Source organism: Thalassophryne amazonica, chromosome 21 (genome assembly GCF_902500255.1).
Source record: "Thalassophryne amazonica chromosome 21, fThaAma1.1, whole genome shotgun sequence".
Classification (NCBI taxonomy): Eukaryota; Metazoa; Chordata; class Actinopteri; order Batrachoidiformes; family Batrachoididae; genus Thalassophryne; species Thalassophryne amazonica.
This window is the reverse complement of record NC_047123.1, coordinates 27,143,896-27,168,590: the sequence shown is the minus strand read 5'-3', so window position 1 is coordinate 27,168,590 and position 24,695 is coordinate 27,143,896. Positions and strand designations below refer to the sequence as shown.

Sequence of the window (24,695 nt, the reverse complement as noted above, 5' to 3'; positions counted from 1 at the left end):
ACTGATTCCAAAATAAACTGTAATAAAGTAGGAAAACGTTTCTTTAAAAGTTTTGAAAAAAATGTTTCACTTCATTCAGTACTAGGGCAGAATTTGATCAAATATAGATGATTTTTCATATGATAGCAAGACAATAAGCTAGAATGGAGAGCACTGCCACAAATGGGCCATGTTAGTTAGCTAGGACGCTAGCACAAAACATGGCCGCTATCAGTAGTAAATTAACATGTTAAGGAAATGTATTTGTGTAAATCCAGTATGATCTTTTCCTGATCTGTTTTGAAAAAAAATGTTTCACTTCATTCAGTACTAGGGCAGAATTTGATCAAATTAGATTTTTCATATGATAAGTCCATAAGCTAGAATGGAGAGCACTGCCATGAATAGGCCATGCTAGTTTGTTAGCAGGCTAGCATAAAACATAATCGCTAGCAAAAATAAATGAACATTTATGTTAATAGAATGTATTTGTGTGATCCACAGTATAATCATTGACCTGAATGTGTATTATATTTATGTTTTTGAGAAGTAGAGCAAAATATTGCAAAATATAATGGCTACCTAATATGATAACTGCCCACCACCATTTTTGGACATTGTTTTTTTACTTCCACCATCTTTCTATAATGCTTCTGGCTTGTTAACCTTTGGAACCTTTATGACAGGAATGCAACAAGGAATAAAATTCCCCAAAGGGAAGTGAAGTGATAGGGATTTAACGCAGATGTAGATATAGCCATCAATATTATATTACCCCTACGGTTTGCTCCGCCACCGTTCAAGGAATAAATATGAGAAAGCTGCATTTTTTTTTTCTTTTTTTTTCCTATTAGGAAGAAAACGTAATATATGTGCAGCTGCACTCAACTCAAGCTGTTTAAAGTAAAAATTTAAAAAAATCTCTCCGGCTTGTCATCTGATTAAAATCCTGAAATGCACTTGCACTTGTGAGGCTTACAGCCTCACTTGACAGGATCTTAGAATTAAATCTGCCCTCCATCACCGCTACCTCTTGGTCTCCTTCAGCGATTCAGACGATGTGCATTAGCATTCATGGAACACTGCTTATAGCCTGCAGGGCCTTGTCACCGGTGAGGGAGAACAAGGGGTGGATTTTTTTCAGATTGTCTCCATACGCAGACAGAAGCATTAGGGATCTATCCCTGAACACGTCAAGCCATCGTCTGAGCTGTTTTGCTCATGAGGACAAAGGTACCAACAGCGTTAACAATAAACGTTAACGTCACTGGCGGATGAGGTCATCGGCGATGAATGTGCTGTTTTAATCCTGAGATGGTGCAATCAAACGCATGGCTGCAGATAAAAATCACGTCTTGGACATGCTTGATTTCATCCTTTGTCCTTTAATTCCCCTCCTTCCTTCCATCATCTGTCCACTTGTTCTTCTCTTCCTGCATGAATGGGTTTTGGACAGTAAATGCAAATGGGACCAGAGTAGGTCAAGCTTTGTTGATTACAGCTGACGTTTAACCTGTTGCAGTCAAAGAGAATTTTTTTACATTTTGATGTCCCTATTTTGCTTCAGTTTAACCCATTATTTTATTTAAAATTGATACAAATTGTGTTTTTGAGATTTGATTTCACCCTCAGGTTAAATTAAACGACTGAACTAACAGAGGCTCAAGTGAAAATGTCAGTAACCTTTAGCCGTGGTATCAAGCAGATATTTACAGACTGAGTCATGGAAATCTACACCACTGTCATACCAAACGCCCCCCACCCCTCCAAAAAAACACCACATGTCCACTTGTCCATGCATATGTGCTTCTGTGGAAATTATACAATTTCTCAGGAACTGTCTTGATTTGTGCATTAAATAATTTGCAAGATACAAGTTTTAATAGATGCCTTATTATTATTATTATTATTATACCCCCCAAATTTAATTCATTATTATTATTATTATTATTATTATTAATATTGTTATTTTACCCCCAAAATTTAATTCATGTTTATTATTATTATTATTATTATTAATATTGTTATTTTACCCCCAAAATTTAATTCATGTTTATTATTATTATTATTATTATTATTATTTTACCATTGACCCTAATGCATTTTATTAACCAAAACAATTTCCCTTGCAATAGTGTTTGTACAATGACAATAATTTGACATCAAAATCAAGACCTTCCATCCAGTTGAAACACTTGCTTGTGTGGACACATACGATGCAGCAGGTCATGGAATATAAAAAATATTTGTCTTGGGTAAATAAAGCTCTTGTGAATAAAAAAAAAAAATCAGACATTTTAAAATACAAACCAAACTGTTTCCCTAAACTTCAGTTAAACCGTACTGACTATAGTACCATATTGCACATGTGGCAGCAGGATGAAATATATCAATAATCAGTGCAGATATCATCTCTCAGCTCCTGTTAGTAATAATTAGTGTTTTTCACGTAGCTGAACTAAGATCTTTTCTCAGGAAAGTACTGTTATTGTACAGAATGACAAAAAAAAGATAACATGTCAAGGCACACGGCAGTCAGCAAAAGTTCGCATTCTTTTCTTTCTTTTTGTTTTGTGACCTCTCCCTGGCGTCACGGCCGTCTACGTGACAGATTGGAGGAAAAGCTGCGTTTGCGTGCCGCGGTGTGAGCACAGGATGTCCTTAATAGGAGGATTTATATGTTTTTGATTTCTGGTCATGCTCCGGCAGGGGGGCAGATGCCCTGACCTCATCCTCTGTCTCCTCATAAAACTGTCCTCTCAGCTTTTCTCATTCCCGACCCCCCTCTCTCTCACCACCTTTCCTCTACACTCCAGCTCATGTTCGTCCACTTTCAATACCTTTTATTTTTTTCAATTTTCCCTTTTCACACATTCGGTATTCTGTTTACCTTTTTTTTTTTTTTTTTTTTGCCTAATTCTTTCATCTCCTCTTTCCTCTGCATCCATCATCCTGCAGATGAGCAAGTGCAGATGCAGTGACATCATAATATGATGAAATTACCACTATAAATCTTGGACTATATTTATTTATTTTATTATACTGGTTGTAATAACAGCGTAGAAGGCTGCACAGAGCTGTTAATACGTCTTAATCAGAGAGGAACCTGGTGGAGTTTTAAGAAGACACAGTAGAAGGTGACTTTGGACGCTGTTAAAGTATGGCGCAAGGTTACAGAAAGCCGCCATACTCATAATTAGTAAAACTGAAATTGTGCCACGTGTCATTTGCTGGGGTTTCTGCAAAAACCAAGAAGGTGCACTCAGAGTGCAACACCTGTGCCGTCCATTCGGACCCTGAGTGTTACAAATTCTCTATAATTCATGGTTTCATATGGGCTTAACATTTGATCAATTCGTTTCTAAACGGAACCACTTTATCTTTGACTAACACGTTTGATCCACACTGACTAGAGCTCAGGAATGCCAGTAGACCAGGACAGTTACCTGTGTATTTTTTTTAAAAAATGTGTAGTTTCCCTGGTGTAGTTCTAGATCAGGCTTTCACAGCAGCTGGCCAGATCAAGAAAACCCTCCGAGAGGTAGGCATATGTCTGTCAAAGTGAACAATCAAGAGACTTCACCTGATTAAATACAAGGGGGGTTACCACAAGATCTCAAACATTACTATGTCTGAAAAACAGGACATCCAGGTGTCAAATCAAATCAATTTTATTTATATAGCGCCAAATCACAACAAACAGTTGCCCCAAGGCGCTTTATATTGTAAGGCAAAGCCATACAATAATTACAGAAAAACCCCAACGGTCAAAACGACCCCCTGTGAGCAAGCACTTGGCGACAGTGGGAAGGAAAAACTCCCTTTTAACAGGAAGAAACCTCCAGCAGAACCAGGCTCAGGGAGGGGCAGTCTTCTGCTGGGACTGGTTGGGGCTGAGGGAGAGAACCAGGAAAAAGACATGCTGTGGAGGGGAGCAGAGATCAATCACTAATGATTAAATGCAGAGTGGTGCATACAGAGCAAAAAGAGAAGGAAACACTCAGTGCATCATGGGAACTCCCCAGCAGTCTAAGTCTATAGCAGCATAACTAAGGGATGGTTCAGGGTCACCTGATCCAGCCCTAACTACAACCCCTGGCAAAAATTATGGAATCACCGGCCTCGGAGGATGTTCATTCAGTTGTTTAATTTTGTAGAAAAAAAGCAGATCACAGACATGACACAAAACTAAAGTCATTTCAAATGGCAACTTTCTGGCTTTAAGAAACACTATAAGAAATCAAGAAAAAAAAGATTGTGGCAGTCAGTAACGGTTACTTTTTTAGAACAAGCAGAGGAAAAAAATATGGAATCACTCAATTCTGAGGAAAAAATTATGGAATCACCCTGTAAATTTTCATCCCCAAAACTAACACCTGCATCATATCAGATCTGCTCATTAGTCTGCATCTAAAAAGGAGTGAACACACCTTGGAGAGCTGTTGCACCAAGTGGACTGACATGAATCATGGCTCCAACACGAGAGATGTCAATTGAAACAAAGGAGAGGATTATCAAACTCTTAAAAGAGAGTAAATCATCATGCAATGTTGCAAAAGATGTTGGTTGTTCACAGTCAGCTGTGTCTAAACTCTGGACCAAATACAAACAACATGGGAAGGTTGTTAAAGGCAAACATACTGGTAGACCAAGGAAGACATCAAAGCGTCAAGACAGAAAACTTAAAGCAATATGTCTCAAAAATCGAAAAATGTACAACAAAACAAATGAGGAACGAATGGGAGGAAACTGGAGTCAACGTCTGTGACCGAACTGTAAGAAACCGCCTAAAGGAAATGGGATTTACATACAGAAAAGCTAAACGAAAGGCATCATTAACACCTAAACAGAAAAAAACAAGGTTACAATGGGCTAAAGAAAAGCATTTGTGGACTGTGGATGACTGGATGAAAGTCATATTCAGTGATGAATCTCGAATCTGCATTGGGCAAGGTGATGATGCTGGAACTTTTGTTTGGTGCCTTTCCAATGAGATTTATAAAGATGACTGCCTGAAGAGAACATGTAAATTTCCACAGTCATTGATGATATGGGGCTGCATGTCAGGTAAAGGCACTGGGGAGATGGCTGTCATCATCAATAAATGCACAAGTTTATGTTGATATTTTGGACAATTGAAAGGATGTTTGGGGATGATGAAATCATTTTTCAAGATGATAATGCATCTTGCCATAGAGCAAAAACTGTGAAAACATTCCTTGCAAAAAGACACATAGGGTCAATGTCAATGAGCAGATCTGATTTGATGCAGGTGTTAATTTGGGGGATGAAAATTTACAGGGTGATTCCATAATTTTTTCCTCAGAATTGAGTGATTCCATATTTTTTTCCTCTGCTTGGTCTAAAAAAGTAACTGCTACTGACTGCCACAATCTTTTTTTCTTGATTTCTTATAGTGTTTCTTAAAGCCAGAAAGTTGCCATTTGAAATGACTTTAGTTTTGTGTCATGTCTGTGATCTGCTTTTTTTTCTACAAAATTAAACAACTGAATGAACATCCTGCGAGGCCGGTGATTCCATAATTTTTGCCAAGGGTTGTATAAGCTTTAGCAAAAAGGAAAGTTTTAAGCCTAATCTTAAAAGTAGAGAGGGTGTCTGTCTCCCTGATCCGAATTGGGAGCTGGTTCCAGAGGAGAGGAGCCTGAAAGCTCCTTGTCAAAACAACAACAAAAATAGCCTTTGATTCCAGTTATGGGGCTATTCCACAGAGCACTGTTCCTTGCCACTTAATCCCAAATAGCAAATCTGGGCTGTTTTGAAGCATCACAGTACTTTCTTGATCCATCTTTGTCAATGTTGAACAGACTTGGCATACATAGTAGTTACAGCCATCAGCGGCACCAGATTTGAAATTGGGATCCAATTTTCAAACTGTTCAAAAATTTCATCCAGATTCTCGAAATTGCTGATCGTACACGGTAACTTCCTGGTATGCCTAGTCTTAATTTCGTGGTACCTTGTGTATAATGACAATAAAAGCATTCTATTCTATTCTATTAATGGCTTCAATTATGTTCAAACTTCTTTACACGAAGTATTCGTAGTGACTTGACACTTGTCGATTGTGCTCCAAAAGCCGAAGCAGTATTTGTTGCGGTTTTTGATCTGTCTGGTTAAGGGCGTAGCTCCCTTCTTTCGTTTTTGTGCGTGTTGTCACAACTGCACTATATAAGCCAGCCAGTTGCCAGGTCTGCACTTTATTAGCCAAGCTGTTATGCAAAGATGGATTAAGCCGTTTCATCCGGTTTTTGCCCTTTTTTGGATTGTGGGTGATTGTAGTAGAACGGCGCTTTGTGGAATAGCTCTGTTAGATGAACAGTCTCGCCAATATAGCCTAGCTTGCTGTGGGGTTAGCAGTATACTACAACGTAAAATACAGCCAGTATCATCAGACACAGTTACCTCATTACCAACCAGTATTTCATTTGCTTCTAACCAGTTTGGGAATGACAATTTGAAGGTGGAATGCTAAACTGGAAACGTCAAAATACTACACCAATTCTGCTGAGAATGAACGAAATTGAAAAAAAAAGTCCTGCTTCGAACCCATGGTATAATTTATTGACTTTTGCAATGTATAATGTCGGAAAGCTATTGCAAGAAGGAAACTTGCATAAACTATAACATCAAGATACTTCAGGCAAAGTGTTAAAACGTATAATGACATTTCAAGGAGTAGAAGAAAGTAAACCTAGAGTTGACCCGACTATGTCAGACATCCCTGGAGCTCTCGTGTCTGTGTCTGTACGGATAAATAGGAAGCTGACACTGTCTTCTTCAACTCTACGGTCTCTAAACATGACAGTAGTCTCTTGGCGCCGTCACCCCAGTTTTTTAAGTCCGACCCTCAGACACTTGTTAGACACTGTGCCTGATAAGGCTCACTTTGAAGGGCTGACAAATTTCACGGCAGCGTTTTGCATTCGAATCGAGCTGTGGGCGGCCTCCTCGTGATCCGTTGGCAGCTGACGGAGGTGTTTCTGTGACTGTTCAATTTCAGGAGCGAGTGCTTGGAAAGCCAAGATGCTGGGAGGCTGAATAATGAAGAGCTGTATGATTGGACGCAACGTGTCAAGATAATGTATATAAGGAGCCGCACGGAACATTGTGTCCTCCGCAAACTCTTTGGTAATCTCGGGAAATACCAGTAGAGTTGTTCATCATCATCAAGATGTTTATTTAGTATGTAGTCACTGTAACGTTCCAGCTTTGACGTGGTCAATCATTTACAGAACCACGAAGAACTCAACTAGCTTCTTAGTTACCCCGTTTGAGAGGTTAGTGCCACATTAGCTTTACATTGACCGTGCACCCTGTGCTGTTACACTCTGCAGTGAAACTTAGCTGTGACTCACCACAGAACCCTCCCTCGTCTTTAACCTTCCAGCCTTCTCTCGCCTCACTGCAACAACCATTAACTCTTCACACGTACAGACACGCAGGCGGTTATCTCCGCCAAGACGTGTGACAGATCTATTGCCAGTGAGGGCAAGAGGTGGAATTGATGGAGAGATGGGGAGAGGGAAAAATTAAGCCAAACAGGGAATAAAGGGGCCCTACAAGGCTCTGGATATGGGGATGTAGTGCTGGACAACCCAGTGCTGTTTTATATTCTTCTACCTCGCCAAACAGATGAACACACTGAGCACAGTACGGCTTTGTTAGAGACAGTGATGACTCATTCTCGCCCGTCGCCCCTGAGACTGGCAACACAAAGGCATGCAAACAAAAGCGGGGAACCAATTGTTGGGTATGATGATTGACGAGAAGCAGAGCGGCTATTATGACTAGTTACATAACCAAGGACAACCTGGACACCTGCTACAGTGCGAACAGACGTGTATGAACTTCCTTCCGCGAATTGATATTTGCTTTCTAATTATTATTACCACCATCAGCAATGTTTTCAGCTGCGCCTTGCTGTTTGTCGCTCGGTTAGACGCAGGATTGCTTAAAAATGAGTCAACCGATTTCCACACAACAGCCTGAACTGAGAACTGTGGTAGAAGCAGACAAAGGAGTCGTGTTTGAAACTTAAAATGTTTAAAATGTAGCTTTCTTGTTAATTTAAAAAAAAATACTTTTATTTCCTTGGTGATTGGTGTAAAAGGGAGTACCTGCCGATGGCTGGAGGTGATCAAGACCTTTAACATTGCAAGGCAAGTCCTTAAGCAATCTGAAAAATGGAGTCAGAAGTAATTAATTTAAAAATAGGCACTAGCTATAGGTACGCGAGACAGAATACCTCTGATTAGCTGATCATGGTCATGTGACAGCACCCATGCCATCTGATTTATTAACGCTAGCGCTAATGCCCAAACACTATGGGTATTGACATTCTTCCCATCCTGCAAACAAGTGTTTGTTATGTTTGTTGTATAATAAGGGTTAGAATTTGATCTATCACCCCTGGGAATGGATATTCCCAACAACGTATCTTTAATCCCCATTTTTATTCAGTTTTCTCTGTTTTTATTATGCTGTGTGAAGCGCCTTGAGGCGATCGTGAATTGGCGCTATATAAATTAATAAATTTGAAATTTGAATTTGAATTTTATTGATTCTGCTACAAAGAGAAAAGGAATGCCTGTATAAATACTAAGGGGTAATGAGGTGATTACTGCCAGATATGTAGTCAGGTGACAGAATTGCAGGCAAGTCGAGGGACAACGTATAGACCAGAGGGGTCACCTTAAAAAGGGGGGAAGATCAAATAACAATTCAAATGGAAAATTTCCATGAAAATTTAATATTTGCAAAAGCTGCCAAATTATTTAACTTTAGCCCAACTTATAAACAGGCACCAAACACATTTTCACAATAGTAATGTTAAGTAAATTTACTAATGTAGAGTCATCATATAATCAGTTTACCTCCAGGTTACTAAAGGACCTCTTAAGGTAGCTAATTTATAAATAACATTAACTTCAGTGAGTAATCAGTTTCACAGCTAATGTCAGTTTACTGACGTTAGCTAATAGTACAGAGTGTTAGCTTGCATAACTTATCAAATTCACAACTGGTAATTGTTTTACATAACAAAATGCTAGCTTTCATTAACTTGAACATCTAATGAAATTCACAACTAAAGTTAATTCACTAACACGTTACATAAGTGCTAGCTAGCATTAGCTTGAGTGACTAATCAAATCCAAAAGTAATGTTAATTCATGAACATGTACCTCGGTGCTACTTCATGTTAGGTTAAGTGATTAATGAAATTCAGAATTAATTTTAAATTACTAAAATATTAGTAAGTAAAGTTTGGTTATATAGCACCTTTCAAAATAAAATCACAAAGTGCTTTACAAAGGCCTCTACTGGTGGTTGGCTCTCACTGCGGTATTGTATCACTTCCTGTTCCGGAGCACAGCGGTGTTTTGCTGTATCTGTTAGCTGTTTAATCTGCGCAGTTAGATTGATCTAGTTAACTAGATAACGATTTGTTTCACAGTGTAATCTTCACGTGCCTTAACTAAAGCACTCCCTCTGCTGAATCACCTCTAAATTATTTACACATTATTCACTTTGTGTGTTTTTAGGAATCTGCTAGCTTAGCGCAGCTACTAGCTCTTAGCCAATTTAGCATGGTGGCTTCTCCTGTCTCTCCTGCACTTTTCTGCTCTGGGTGTGAAATGTTTAGTTATTCCTCGGCCTCCTTTAGCAGTAATGGTACTTGTAATAAGTGTAGCTTATTCGTAGCTTTGGAGGCCAGGCTGGGCGAATTGGAGACTCGGCTCCGCACCGTGGAAAATTCTACAGCTAGCCAGGCCCCTGTAGTCGGTGCGGACCAAGGTAGCTTAGCCGCCGTTAGTTTCCCTCTGGCAGATCCCGAGCAGCCAGGAAAGCAGGCCGACTGGGTGACTGTGAGGAGGAAGCGTAGCCCTAAACAGAAGCCCTGTGTACACCGCCAACCCGTTCACATTTCTAACCATTTTTCCCCACTCGACAACACACCCGCCGAGGATCAAACTCTGGTTATCGGCGACTCTGTTTTGAGAAATGTGAAGTTAGCGACACCAGCAACCATAGTCAATTGTCTTCCGGGGGCCAGAGCAGGCGACATTGAAGGAAATTTGAAACTGCTGGCTAAGGCTAAGCGTAAATTTGGTAAGATTGTAATTCACGTCGGCAGTAATGACACCCGGTTACGCCAATCGGAGGTCACTAAAATTAACATTGAATCGGTGTGTAACTTTGCAAAAACAATGTCGGACTCTGTAGTTTTCTCTGGGCCCCTCCCCAATCGGACCGGGAGTGACATGTTTAGCTGCATGTTCTCCTTGAATTGCTGGCTGTCTGAGTGGTGTCCAAAAAATGAGGTGGGCTTCATAGATAATTGGCAAAGCTTCTGGGGAAAACCTGGTCTTGTTAGGAGAAACGGCATCCATCCCACTTTGGATGGAGCAACTCTCATTTCTAGAAATCTGGCCAATTTTCTTAAATCCTCCAAACCGTGACTATCCAGGGTTGGGACCAGGAAGCCGAGTTGTAGTCTTACACACCTCTCTGCAGCTTCTCTCCAACTGCCATCCCCTCATTACCCCATCCCCGTAGAGACGGTGCCTGCTCCCAGACCACCAATAACCAGCAAAAATCTATTTCAGCATAAAAATTCAAAAAGAAAAAATAATATAGCACCTTCAACTGCACCACAGACTAAAACAGTTAAATGTGGTCTATTAAACATTAGGTCTCTCTCTTCTAAGTCCCTGTTAGTAAATGATTAAATAATGGATCAACATATTGATTTATTCTGCCTTACAGAAACCTGGTTACAATAGGATGAATATGTTAGTTTAAATGAGTCAGCACCCTCGAGTCACACTAACTGCCAGAACGCTCGTAGCACGGGCCGAGGCGGAGGATTAGCAGCAATCTTCCGTTCCAGCTTATTAATTAATCAAAAACCCAGACAGAGCTTTAATTAATTTGAAAGCTTGACTCTTAGTCTTGTCCATCCAAATTGGAAGTCCCAAAAAGCAGTTTTATTTATTATCTATCGTCCACCTGGTCGTTACTGTGAGTTTCTCTGTGAATTTTCAGACCTTTTGTCTGATTTAGTGCTTAGCTCAGATAAGATAATTATAGTGGGTGATTTTAACATCCACACAGATGCTGAGAATGACAGCCTCAACACTGCATTTAATCTATTATTAGACTCAATTAGCTTTGCTCAAAATGTAAATGAGTCCACCCACCACTTTAATCATATCTTAGATCTTGTTCTGACTTATGGTATGGAAATTGAAGACTTAACAGTATTCCCTGAAAACTCCCTTCTGTCTGATCATTTCTTAATAACATTTACATTTACTCTGATGGACTACCCAGCAGTGGGGAATAAGTTTCATTACACTAGAAGTCTTTCAGAAAGCGCTGTAACTAGGTTTAAGGATATGATTCCTTCTTTATGTTGTCTAATGCCATATACCAACACAGTGCAGAGTAGCTACCTAAACTCTGTAAGTGAGATAGAGTATCTCGTCAGTAGTTTTACATCCTCATTGAAGACAACTTTGGATGCTGTAGCTCCTCTGGAAAAGAGAGCTTTAAATCAGAAGTGCCTGACTCTGTGGTATAACTCACAAACTCGCAGCTTAAAGCAGATAACCCGTAAGTTGGAGAGGAAATGGCGTCTCACTAATTTAGAAGATGTTCACTTAGCCTGGAAAAAGAGTCTGTTGCTCTATAAAAAAGCCCTCCGTAAAGCTAGGATATCTTACTACTCATCACTAATTGAAGAAAATAAGAACAACCCCAGGTTTCTTTTCAGCACTGTAGCCAGGCTGACAAACGGTCAGAGCTTTATTGAGCCGAGTATTCCTTTAACTTTAACTAGTAATGACTTCATGACTTTCTTTGCTAATAAAATTTTAACTATTAGAGGAAAAATTACTCATAACCATCCCAAAGACGTATCGTTATCTTTGGCTGCTTTCAGTGATGCCGGTATTTGGTTAGACTCTTTCTCTCCGATTGTTCTGTCTGAGTTATTTTCATTAGTTACTTCATCCAAACCATCAACATGTCTATTAGACCCCATTCCTACCAGGCTGCTCAAGGAAGCCCTACCATTATTTAATGCTTCGATCTTAAATATGATCAATCTATCTTTATTAGTTGGCTATGTACCACAGGCTTTTAAGGTGGCAGTAATTAAACCATTACTTAAAAAGCCATCACTTGACCCAGCTATCTTAGCTAATTATAGGCCAATCTCCAACCTTCCTTTTCTCTCAAAAATTCTTGAAAGGGTAGTTGATCACTGAAGTCTGGAAATATTCCTCTAAAAATGCTGAGGGTATTGGCAATCCGATTAAATTTAAGTGTCACAAAATATATCACAATGAAAAACTGGCCAAAGTATCCATCAACCTGAGATAAAAGAACAAAACCTTAGATTTGATATCAGTATGTGAACCTAATTTTACATTGTTAATTCATCTCAGTTAAGGGAATTTACTCCTAAATTGTGTTTTTGACATCTCCTTTTCAACATAAAAGCATGGATAAAATATTATTTAATTTGACAGATTGGTTGGCACATATATTTGCACATTTCTCCAGATTACCTTGCAGCCTTTGCCCTTTTCATGGTTGGTGGTTTGTCCGATGGTGGCGCATGGTGATGACGGCTCCTGATGAAAGTAGTGACCTCCCTGTAGTCCCGCATAGTGGCAGCAGCCGTAAGGTGAGGGGAAATGGGTGTACCACAGCTCGTCTGCCAGTGGACACTTTGGACAGGAATAGAGAAGACGTTTTCCTTGGGCCTTCTCCACGCTCACCTTTGGGTTCCGCATCCATCTTCTCACCTAGATGGGAAATAAGTTCCATATTTTTATCACAGGTTGCTTCATTATTTACTTATTAACATGGTCAAGGAGGTTATGTTTTTGTTGCCATATGTCTGTTGGTGTGTTTAAGGCTCAGATGGGGAGTATCATTTGCATGGTGAAGGAACATCATCTATGATATTTGTCATGTGGCACATTTCTCTGGGCATGATCCAGCCTCAGTGACGAAGACCCCAGTAGTTGGGGAAAAGGCCCAGGGGATGCCCATGGATCATAAGGCTCATGAGTTGAGGATGGACCAGTGGTCTGCCTGGGTGATCATCATCCAGGACCCATCTCTGGTGTCTTTTTTTCGGCTTGTTTTTGATTTTGTTTTGTTTTTTGGGGATCTCATGTTGTATTGTCATTTCTGTGTTTTTCTTCCAGATAATTCTCCTCTGTGGTGCTTTTATTGTGATACATGTCCTTGTTTGTTTCCTGGGCTTTACTTCCTAGTAGTGCCTAATTGTTTTGCTTCTATGCCTGCTCTCATGCTTATTTCCTCTTTGATCTTCAGTTGAAGAACCCCACTGCCCGTTTGTGTTTTTCCAAACTTGCCTGCCGTTTATTAGTCTTTTTATGTGGTATGATTGCTTTCTGTGTATTGACCCTCTGTTTGTGTTCTTTATTAACTCATTTGCTCATTTCCTCACTGACACTATTACCTCACGGACTGACTTTCCGATGTGTCCCCTGACCACTTGACTAATTCAGTAGTTAAACCATCTGCTTGTTTTCACACTGAGATATTTGTCAGATGAAGTGCTACATCTCCGTGTGCATAATTCCACGGTTTTATTTGCTGATAATAAAACTACTAAACCTCTACAATCAGAATGTTTGTCTGCTCTGGGGTCATCGATTGTGCTAGGACATTACAAGGTGAAGATCAAATTCCAATAATCCCAATTTAAGCCCAGAGATCACAAGCAAAGCTTAAGATCAAAGTTCAACAATCAAGATCTAAATTTAGAGAACAAGAAAAAACAAAATTGAACAGTTGGGATCAAAGTTCTGATCAGGATAAAAGGTCAGTGTTCCGAAATCCATGATTATCTATTCATAGGTGTACTTTGGTTAAGCTCCCCTTGAATGGGACACCAGGTCAGTACATGATACTCCTCAGCCTGGTACCCATGGATGGACTGGGGTGATATAGAGGTCCATTGACACAGACTGATTGAAGCAGCCACACCTGGAGTCTATAGGTTGGTAATCCAATTTCTATGCCATAGAGCCATCTCTGGGTTTATTAGTGTAATGAGGAGTGGAATTTGCTTCAGAGCTTAACTTAAAGTAAAAACTAATGCAGGGCCTTGTCAGAGGTATTCACTCTCTGTGGACCCTTTTTGTTCCAAATGAAAATATGCTGGATATCAAGAACACCAACCACAGGAGTTAGAAATGCTTTTAATGCATTTTGTCAACTGAATGAGGCTTGTGGAAAACAAAACAGAGGACATTTAAGGGATGGGCCACGCTTCGCACAAACCTGTGTGCAACATATTCCTGCTACCTGAATCAAATATTTAGCAAACGCACACCGTAGGGCAGTAGCCTTGATAGTCAGGTGGCAAGTCCAGACATGCTGGGCCTGAAGGAAAACAAGCTCAGAGAAACACTGTGGTTGGACAAAAAAGCCACAGTAATCCAGCTAGAAGGCTGTTTGCTTCATATAAACAAAGTGTATTCCTAATTAGCATCTTTACAGATGATGTTTTGCTTTGTGTGAAGCTAATATTTTGTCATGTCATCCACAATGGGAGCATTAAGTTTTTCTTTTGACAGTCAGGATTATTTTATCCTTTCCTTGTGTCTGTTTGCTTTCCGTTGAACTCTCCCGATTAACATCCTCTGACTGCGGGGGCCGCCGAGTCTGTAAAATGGAGATATTCATTGAGCTGTTTGACTGTGATCACAATGACTTAAAAAAAAAAGCAGTAAAAAGCATCTTGTCAGACCGTAATGCTAACCAATCAAACTTTGATCAATTCAATTTCCCTGATTGGCCAATTTGGGGTGGGATTGACTGTTTACCGCAAAAGATTTTAGTGCAGCTGCTGGAAAATCTTCAAGTAGCGCAAATGGTCTTTCGCAATTTCGTTGTACGCTGTGTTCAGTGTTTTCGTTCCAGTCATTGTGTCCTCAAACCAAGATATGTCCTCCACTCCAGAATCAAAACCAAAACACACCACACATACGGGCATTGATTTCATATTTCCGACTATCATTTGCCTCAGTCATTACTGTGATGCAGTATTGTGTCTGGACTCATGCTCTGCTCGTTATGTGATTAGGCTCATTTAGACACAGACAGGGAGACAAACAACTCCTGAACAACAGAACACATTCATTCTGATTTGGGGCTGTGTGATGATGCATAACTGGAAGATTTGTATGATTCTTGTCATTATTTGTCTTGCTTTCAGCAAATGACGTTCACACTCAGACTGTTCAGGTGGACGACTTGCACATGGCAGAACATTTCACTTGTTTACCTGGAAAAAATATATATATTAAGATTCTTTATCAGTGTGCTTCTAATCATTGTCCAGCTGCACTTTCTTTGAATTTGAAGAATTTGGTTAAATGTGAGTTGATTATCAGGCCCTCCTCAAGTTGTCATGGATGGATGGACAGGCAGATGGGTAGACAAATGGCTGGATGAATGAATAGATGGGTATATAGATGACTCGGGAAGGATGGATGGCTGAATGGGCAGACAGATGGGTGGATTGCTGGATATATGGTTAAATACATTAATGTATATATGTATGAATGAACACTCATGGAAGGATGGACGGACAGACAGAGGGGTAGATGGGTGGACATAAGGTTGAATAAATCAATGGATGGATGGACATGGATCGATTAGAGTGCCTTAATTGAGAGAGTGGCAACAAGACGAGTCGGAAAAAAATCGGCCACGTGACTCGTGGTGCCATCTTGGGTTCAAAATAGTGTTCGCTGTTACTCTATCTGCATGAAAATCCAGCTATTTTATTTATTTATTAGCTGAAAATGCCGGGTTGTTGTGCATTTGGAGGCACAAATAAATGCAAAGGGCTTCAAGATGTACAGATTCCATTCAGATCTGAACAGAAGAAACATTTGGGAAAATAAAGTCAGCAATGTGGGATGGAAACCGACATCATCGTCAAAGTTCTGAGAGGTCAATTTATTGTTCAGTCCCATGTAGAGTAAAACTCACCTAAACCGTCATCATATAAACCAGATATTCGCAGTAACGAGACAAAAAAGTCCCAATGATTTGTATTGTTTTCCATGTAATAAACACCGTATATAACGGTTTTTATATAACAGATTTTTCACTCACATTCAATAAAATGTTCCATCTGATTGCAATGTATTTCCATTTAAAACCCCTAGCAGTCTGGACATGCAAAGTAACAGAGGTACAAATTAAAGTTCAGTGCTCTGACACTCGTCGATTTGAGGAAAGTGGGACCGGAGTCATTTCTCTGATTAAAAGTTCAACTGGTTATTTTTTTCACACCGAGTTCAGACTCGGACCCTCAGCCTGGCTGTGCACCTGTTAAATCAGACACAAAAGGGTGTGATTTGACACATTTCTGCTTTTACGCCTTCGTCTGCCATCATATTATAATAGTTTTTTTTTCTTTGCAGTGCGCATGCTGATTAAAAATGGATCAGAAAAATCTGCATATTTACAGCACAAAGTCAGTCAAAGAGGAAATTGTACAGCTTACCTTTGAATTGAAGATGATGATTGTAGAAAGAAAAGCTTGAGGGTAAAATTAGTCCAGAATAAAGCATAATCCAGAGATGGAGAACTTTAAAACTGTCATGCACGTCATTGCGGACATGGAGTTACAGCTGTACAGCTGCATAAATCAGGCTTTAAATTAATTAAATGTCATCATAAATTGTAAATTTATGTAAATTTGATAGCTTAACTATTTTTATATTTATTTTGATAGCACCTGTGCCTGCATGTGTTGCTGTATGTGGTTAAATGATTTTAAAAAATGTTGAAAACATAAAAGGTTCATTCAGTAGTTCAGCGCAGTTGGAACCAAAATGGTGCCATGTTCTGAGTTGACGCCACTCTCTCAATTAAGGCACTCTAGGATCGATGGGTGGACAATTGGATCAATAAATGATTTGCTTATGTTTAGATACTATGAATGGATGGTTGACAAACAGGGAAATGGATGGATGGATGAAAAAATGGACATGAATCAATAGGTGTGCAAATAGACGAATGATCAGATTATGTGTAGATACTATGGATAGATAGATGGATGGACATGGATTGATGTGTGGATGAATGAATGAATAAATTATTTTTAGGTACTATAAATGGATAGATGGATGGATGGAGGGAGGGAGGGTCTTGGATAAATGCACAGATTATGTGTATATGGTATAGATGAATGGATAGACAGGTGGATGGGTGAAGTATGAGATGGATAGATGTAGCTAGCTGGATGGACACCACCGATTCATCAATGCTAATCTTAATTATTATTATTGTTGTTATTGTTTTAGCAAGTCTCATGAAAGCCTCAGTGCAGCAGAAGGTGCCTGTGGAGGTGTGCGTGTGGGTGTTAGCACAATACAATCTGTCCATATTCACCATCCGAGTCATCAGTGATCCACACCATACTGTCCTCCATCTGACACCGCCGCTGACAATCGACGTCTACAACAAGCAATAAGACAACGAAACAACCTGCACCAGTTTGTTCATCCTCACGGATCATCCCCACTCCCAAAGGCTGAAAATGTAACCTAAACCTAATACAATATACAATAAAACTATCATTTATGAACACATTTGATTTTATTACACTGCTTTGCTAATGTAGAACACAGTATTCTTGCGCATCGCCTTTATTAAGTGAACGCATCAATCCGGCTAACCTCCACGGGCTGGGTGTAATGTTCCTTCCTGCAGTCATCTGGCATGGCATTGCTTTTTATCTCATGCAAATTACCTGCAAATTATTCACATTTTAGAACGTCGACAGCTCATTAGGCCTGATTTGTTTGGACTCTAATAAGTGCGACGGTGACGCGTTCGGATGAACAAGCTGTTTTCACAGTGCATTGTGAAACTGATGCATCCGTGATCGTGCTGATTTATTCCGCAGTGTTTTGTATTCCGTGTGTAAAGACTTCGACTGTTGTTAGTCACAGTAATATTTTGCTTATGCAGGCGCTACGTCCTTTGTTTTATGCTTTTTTAAACTCTTGTTTTTCCACTTAAGTTAAATTAATGTTTTGCCACATTTTCCTGAAACGCCAGGCAACCTAAGATGGATTCAAAAATGGATTTTATGCCCGTTAGTATGTGTTTTATTTAAAATACTTAATGTATCCCTCAACAACCTGTGGGAATGTCAGGAAGAATTTGTAAAAGGTTTGTAGCCGTTTATTGCGAGCCCATTAAATTGGGAGGAGTATGTTTTCACTTGCGTATGTTTGTTTGTTCCCTTGTGGTGCTGGCTGCAGGATTGCTCAACACCTGATGAACCAGTTTCGACATCAAGAAGCAGGAAGTCTATAATAGGCCCTGAGGCCCGGATCCCGTAGCACAGAAGGAATGAGAGTCTATGACGCCCACTGAACAGAATGCCAACACAGAATATCTCCCCAGTCAAGGTACTGGGACAGTGTAGATGAAGTGACTTGTAAAAGGACAAAACCAGGTAACGCGAATAGGAATCTAACCAAGGCCTACATATTCGTAGCCCAACACCTTGTCCCACTGAGCTACCTGCTCTGTAATTTGAACAAGACTTGGAAAATCTTCTGCCCAGGGGAAATCATGGTTGTTGTAGAAAGAATCAATGGCATTTTCTCCACTTGGATAAGGAGCTTGGAATTTATTGTCATGGTGGTTGGAGTTGCTGTTTTCAATAATGTCTGTTAATAATTCAAAGTGGAGTGAGTATTGACCAGTTTGAATGCTTGTATCCCAGATCTTATCCCTGCTTTCATATCCAAGACTTCAGAAATCAATTTGTAAATTGAAAACAATCACATATATATAATAATACCCACATTACTACTAGCATGACCCTAAACCCAATCAGGCTCACTCTCCATCGCTTGTAAACCATATCCAGGGTTGCTCAAATGCCTTTATTTGGCAGAGCAACTTAACTCAAACAGGGTAATGGTAAACAAATGGTAAATGGACTGCATTTATATAGCACCTTTCTATGTGCGTCAGGCGCTCAAAATGCTTTACAAATAATGCCTCACATTCACCCCGATGTGAGAGTTCTGCCATACAAGGTACTCACTACTGTTAAGATGGTAAGGTAATCTACCATTAATATGGCACGTCAATGGGCCTCGTTCTTGGAGACAGGCTAAACAGCTGCAATATCCAGAAGGAACTTCCAGTATTCCTTCACAAAGAAAGGGACCAGCTAAGGGCGTCTTAAGGACACCTCCTTTTTGAAGCCTTCAAGGTTATTCAATAGGGAAGAGATGCTGATGTATAGTCAGAACATGCTGCAAGATGTCTACTAAAATATTCTTTGGGACCACAAAACCAACCACTGAAATTAACCAATTATTTACAGAACATAAATATATGTTTGTGCGCGACCCAATCCCAGATAAGTGGTTGAAGATGAGTGAGTGAGTGGAAAAATACTTTTGATTTTTTTTTTTTTTTTTTGAAGCAGTTAGCCCAATGCAGTAGAAGTTTGGCTACTGATAAGACGACCTGGGTTGGATTCCCAGTAACGCTACCTGTCTGTGTCTTTGAACAAGAAATTTAATTTCAGTGGTTGAGAAAACAAAATACGATGGACTGGCATTCCATCCAGTGGGAGTTGTAGACTATCATCAACTTCATGCTACTCAATCCAGGGATAAGCACTAGCACCAATGGGTCTTGGGGGTTATATAGGATTTAATTCAGTTGAATTCATTTGTGTAGCACCAAATCACAGCACAGGTCATCTCCAGGCGCTTCACAAGAACAGGGTCCAAAAGAGTGGACCCAACTCAGTTGAGTGACCATCCATTCTGTCAACCACAACAATATAAAAACATCAACACAAAACAAGACAACTTACACGAGATTTGATTACAACTAAGAGCAATAATGTAAAAATGTGATAAACTACAATTCAAACAGTTAAAACAGTGGGTAAAAGGACCAATCAAAACCACTAAATCACTGTCAGTTGTAAGAAACGTAAAGCAAGTAAGTCTTCAATCTAGATTTAAATAAGTCCACAGAATCAGAATTCCCAACTGGTGAACTGTTCTATGAAAAAGGTGCCGATAAGAAACAGCCCTATAGCCAGCTGATTTCTTCTTCATCCTTGGAACACACACACAAAACCTAGATCCCAAGAACGCACAACACTCTTCTTTTGCGTTTGGACCAGTTAATTACATGATCATGAAGACCAAGAATTCCCTTTGATCATCACAATCAATTATTTGTGTGACTACTGGGACCTAAAAATATATATATTTTTCCTCACAACCAGTTATGTGACCAGAAAAACCTTTGATCATTGGGATCACTTCTCTTCAACACCAGCATGGGTACCTGGACCCACTGCAACACTTTGACCAGGACCTGGAAACTCTGGGATCTGTTTACCTGGTCTAATTTGCTTTTCCTCATGCTACTACATCCTGTCACTGGATAAGTAGCAAAACAGCAGATTGTTGAATGGATGATCAGTTGGTTCATTTTGCCTTCCGCGCTCATGTTTTTCACATCTTGCATGCTAACTATTTCAATGTTAAACGCATGCACATGTATTCTGTACTATGCATGCAAGGAAACATTCCATGCAAGTTACTGTCAACGTGTAAGAAACACAGATCCTTGTGGCAGCATTGCAGCAAAATGCAGGATTTGCTGAGCGGATCTTAAACGACAGAATCTCGTTAATTGGGTGATGTCATGTTGTTACGCAACAGACACTTGTGGGATCTGAATGCAACAGCTTTTCCGATGCCGAGAAGCACACCGCGATACGCAGGGAAGCAAATTTTGAAGCTGACTGCCACGACTTTGCTGCCACACTGACATCATCTCTGGACCAAACACAAAAGAGGGGTGGTGGGGGAGAGAGAGAGAGAGAGCCAGGGATCACTCCTCTCCCTGCTGGTGCGCCTCTGGATTCAAGTGCATCATTCAAACTCACCTTCCTCTTGACAAACTGGAAAGCAGAGCACTTCTTGAAGGAAAAGGCAGTCTTCTCCCCTCTGCTGCCACCTCCGCCAACGCCACCTCCTCCTCCTCCTCCCCTGTTCACCATCTTCATGGCCGACACCGGCGTCCCGCTTGCCTCCGTAGATCCCAGGATGACGGACAGGCTGACAGGAGGTGAGAGAGAGGGGGAGCGTTGTGGTCTGCAGGGCATGGAGAGGAGGCTGAAAACTATTGGAGAGAGCGGGACAGGAGATTAGAGGATGCAGGGAGGAGAGAAAGAGAGAGATGGAGGAGGTGGAGGAGGAGACAGATGGACAAAGATGCGAGGAGAGGAAGGGTGTTGCAAAAGGAAGGAGATGACGGAGCAGATAGGTGTCAGGATGGAAGTAAAGTGAGAGGGTGAAGAGATAATAAGATGCACAGAGAAAACTGGAGGAGGAGGAGGGGTGTGCCAGCTCCTGTTGCTGTGTGGTGGAAACAGCTCTGTTTACTGTCACGAGCGGTGTGATGAGCATGTCTATGCGATGGTTGAAGTTCATCCATATGCACCAAAATAATCCTCACCTACTGCGATCATCACTTAATATCATATCAGCAACAAAACACCCAAACTTTGACTGATTCCAGCTCCTCAAATATGAGGATTTGCTGCTTTTCTGCAGTTTTATACCACTGAAAAATTGAAGATATTGTTGATTTTTTTTTTTTTTTTTTTTTGGCCAGAGAAGTAAATTCAACACCTTCTATTTGTTGATAGACGTTCTTTTTCTTTTCATATTTGACATCAACATCATGAATAATCAAGAAATGTGCGCACGCCTGCATCCTTTCTTACCGTTATTGTGCTGTGTTCTGCGGTTCCGCTGATCCAAGTCCCTGTGTCAGCCGGTACTGGCTCAGAACTCCTCTTCAGTTACAGGTGGACAGACCTACACCCACATCATCACCCCCCACCCCTCCCCCAAAACAAAAAAAAAGTGGGAGGAGAGAGTGAGTGTGTGATGGAGCTGTGCGGCCCAATGAGCAGTTTAACATTTGCCGTGCACATTGGGAGAACGCACTGATGATGCTGCGCCGTTAGCTTGTGTACAGACACGCCGGACGTTTGGATGCGCGTGCATGACGAGGTGTGCGATGTGTCCACATGCAGGTCTACTTTATCAATGAAAGCCTCTGCAGTGAGCACATCCTGCCTCCACTCCTGCTCTCTCATTTTTCTGCGGCAGTCAGCTGTGGCTCCTCCCCCTCCGTCCTCCTGTCTCCCTCGCCTCAAACTTCATCCTCTGATGTCTCTATATTTTTCTCCACTCCACTCACCTCCACCCTTTCCATCCTCTGTTTGTCATTGGTTGTCTGGATCAGAAATTCAGTTAAATATATCATATAGCAGATGAACACACTGATATTTCAGAAGTGAAATGAAGTTTCTAGTATTTACAGAAAGTGTGCAATAATTATTTAAACAAAATTAGGCAGGTGCATAAATTTGGGCACCCTTGTCATTTTATTGATTTGAATACATTTTGCACTAATTACTGGAACACAAAATTGGTTTGGTAAGCTCATTGACCCTTGACCTCCTTACATAGGTAAATCCAATCATGAGAAAGCGTATTTAAACAAATGTTTCCCCCTCTTGCACTCTTCTAATGAGTGGCAACATGGGGGCCTCTAAACAACTCTCAAATGACCTGAAAAAGATTGTTCAACATCATGGTTTAGGGGAAGGATACAAAAAGCTATCTCAGAGATTTCAGCTGTCAGTTTCCACTGTGAGGAACATAGTAAGAAAATGGAAGACCACAGGCACAGTATTAGTTAAGGCCTGAAGTGGCAGGCCAGAAAAATCTCAGATAAGCTGAATGTGAAGGATGGTGAGAACAGTCATAGTCAACCCACAGACTTGCTCCAAAGGACCTACGACATGATCTTGCTGTGGATAGTGTCTCTGTGCATCATACAGCGCACTTTGCACAAAGAGATGCTGTATGATGCTGTAATCAGAGGAAGCCTTTTCTGCATACATGCCACAAACAGAGTTGCTTGAGGTATGCTGAAGCACATTTGGACAAGCCAGCTTCATTTTGGAATAAGGTGCTGTGGACTGATGAAACTAAAATTGGAGTTTATTTGACATAACTCAAATTGGCTTTCATGGCATAAAAAGAACACAGCATTCCAAGAAAAACACTTATAAGTCCAAAATGTAAGGTCTCTTTTCCTCTTGTTTATAAACGAATAAAATGTCAGATTACATGGATCTATTTTAGGTGTTATGTAAAACAAATAATGAATGTTTTTTTCATTCATGCAATCGGAAAGAATATATTCATGCAATAAAGATGGAACATTCCATTTTCACCTCATGAAATATTCTTACCATTGCCACTCATAAACATTCAGTAGTTGCTAAAAAAAAGCCAATCAGATACCCAATAGGGGTTTGCTATCATGAGACGTCGTTGCTATCTGTGGTAATACTAGTATTGCAAATCATTGTAACCCATCGTGAAGGTTCTCAAAATGTCCAAAAAAGTTGTGACATTGGGCTCATGATCTGGCAAACAATGAGGCAATCCAACGCATTACACGTCGTATCGTGCAGCTGGAATGTGCACAACAGCATCCTATTGCCGGAGAATCCTGTCAGTTCAAGAACGGAATTATTGCACATCAATTGGCAAGCACAAGAGGCCACAGTCCACCCACATCCAATGCCGCATTGTTTTGACTGCAAGCTGTGGCCAATCATGCCAAATCACCCCCAAGTAGGAACGATCCACAAGATGGGACATCATGCTAAAATGAAGATAACCCAATTCCCAAAGCATTGTTTTACAGGGAACTATTCAGCATACACAGGAGGCTAGTATGCCCTCAAAGCATGCGACATCCCAACCGACACTTGGCAAGGATAGTGTTAATCGTTCCGAGTGTATTCGACTTGTTATTCTGGGGTAACGTCATCAATCAACTCCAAATGTACTAGTCAGCCATCGTGCTCCTGCTTAGATTCCCAACATAGTTGACATTCATGGATCAGCTGAAAACCACCGAAGGAAGTCTTATCAACTCACGCTAATAACAGAGTGGAAGATGAGATAGTAAGTGCCACCTTTAAAGGATTGCACCAAGTCGGGTAAGACTGTTGGAAACTGTATTATTTTATTTTTACAGTTTTGTTCCCTCTAATGTTCACTCTATACTGTATATTCAAGTAGGTTGGGTCAGTTCAACTGTACTCAGCCTATTTGAATTCCATGACCTGGATGACTGAGAATCACCACAGATATATATATATATACACTATATAGTACACTTGCTTTACTTAATTTGGTGGTCATACTCATGCAGGTGACAAACCTTGGATTTGATTTTAATTTGATTTTTTGCATTCCTATGTGCCATAATTAAAAGCTGAAGTTTTCAGACTCGGCTGAAAAGATGAGGAATTCAAACTTGACCTTTGTGTGCTGTAGCAAACAGAATCAAATGGCTTCAGGCAGTTGTAGCACTTAACGTCAAACTGTGATTGAAATACCAATTAGCATGGAAGACAAGGTATTGTTGTGAATTGTTTGAAATCTATGCACACTCTGGGCTCCAGTTGCAATTACATCTTTTTAAATTGCGATTCTGCCAATTCTAGATGACAAACAAAATATTTGTCTTCAGCC

At 40.4% G+C, this 24,695-nt stretch overlaps 1 protein-coding gene across 4 annotated transcripts in view; it reads right to left on the bottom strand.

Moving 5' to 3' along the window:
* Positions 1–21,970, bottom strand: part of sgk1 (serum/glucocorticoid regulated kinase 1) — a 56,633-nt gene extending 34,663 nt beyond the window's left edge. The window contains exons 1-3 of one of the 4 annotated variants that reach the window (XM_034161637.1): positions 21,854–21,970; positions 21,011–21,218; positions 12,576–12,815 (exon numbers count right to left, since the gene is read on the bottom strand). In XM_034161637.1, the coding sequence (XP_034017528.1) occupies positions 12,576–12,815; positions 21,011–21,130 (360 nt within the window). In that variant the 5' untranslated portion in view covers positions 21,131–21,218; positions 21,854–21,970. Of the gene's footprint in view, positions 1–7,380; positions 7,386–12,575; positions 12,816–21,010; positions 21,413–21,853 lie in introns of those variants that run through there. The other 3 variants (XM_034161636.1, XM_034161635.1, XM_034161638.1) reach the window with 3 other exon arrangements.
* Between the last annotated feature and the right edge of the window lie 2,725 nt (positions 21,971–24,695).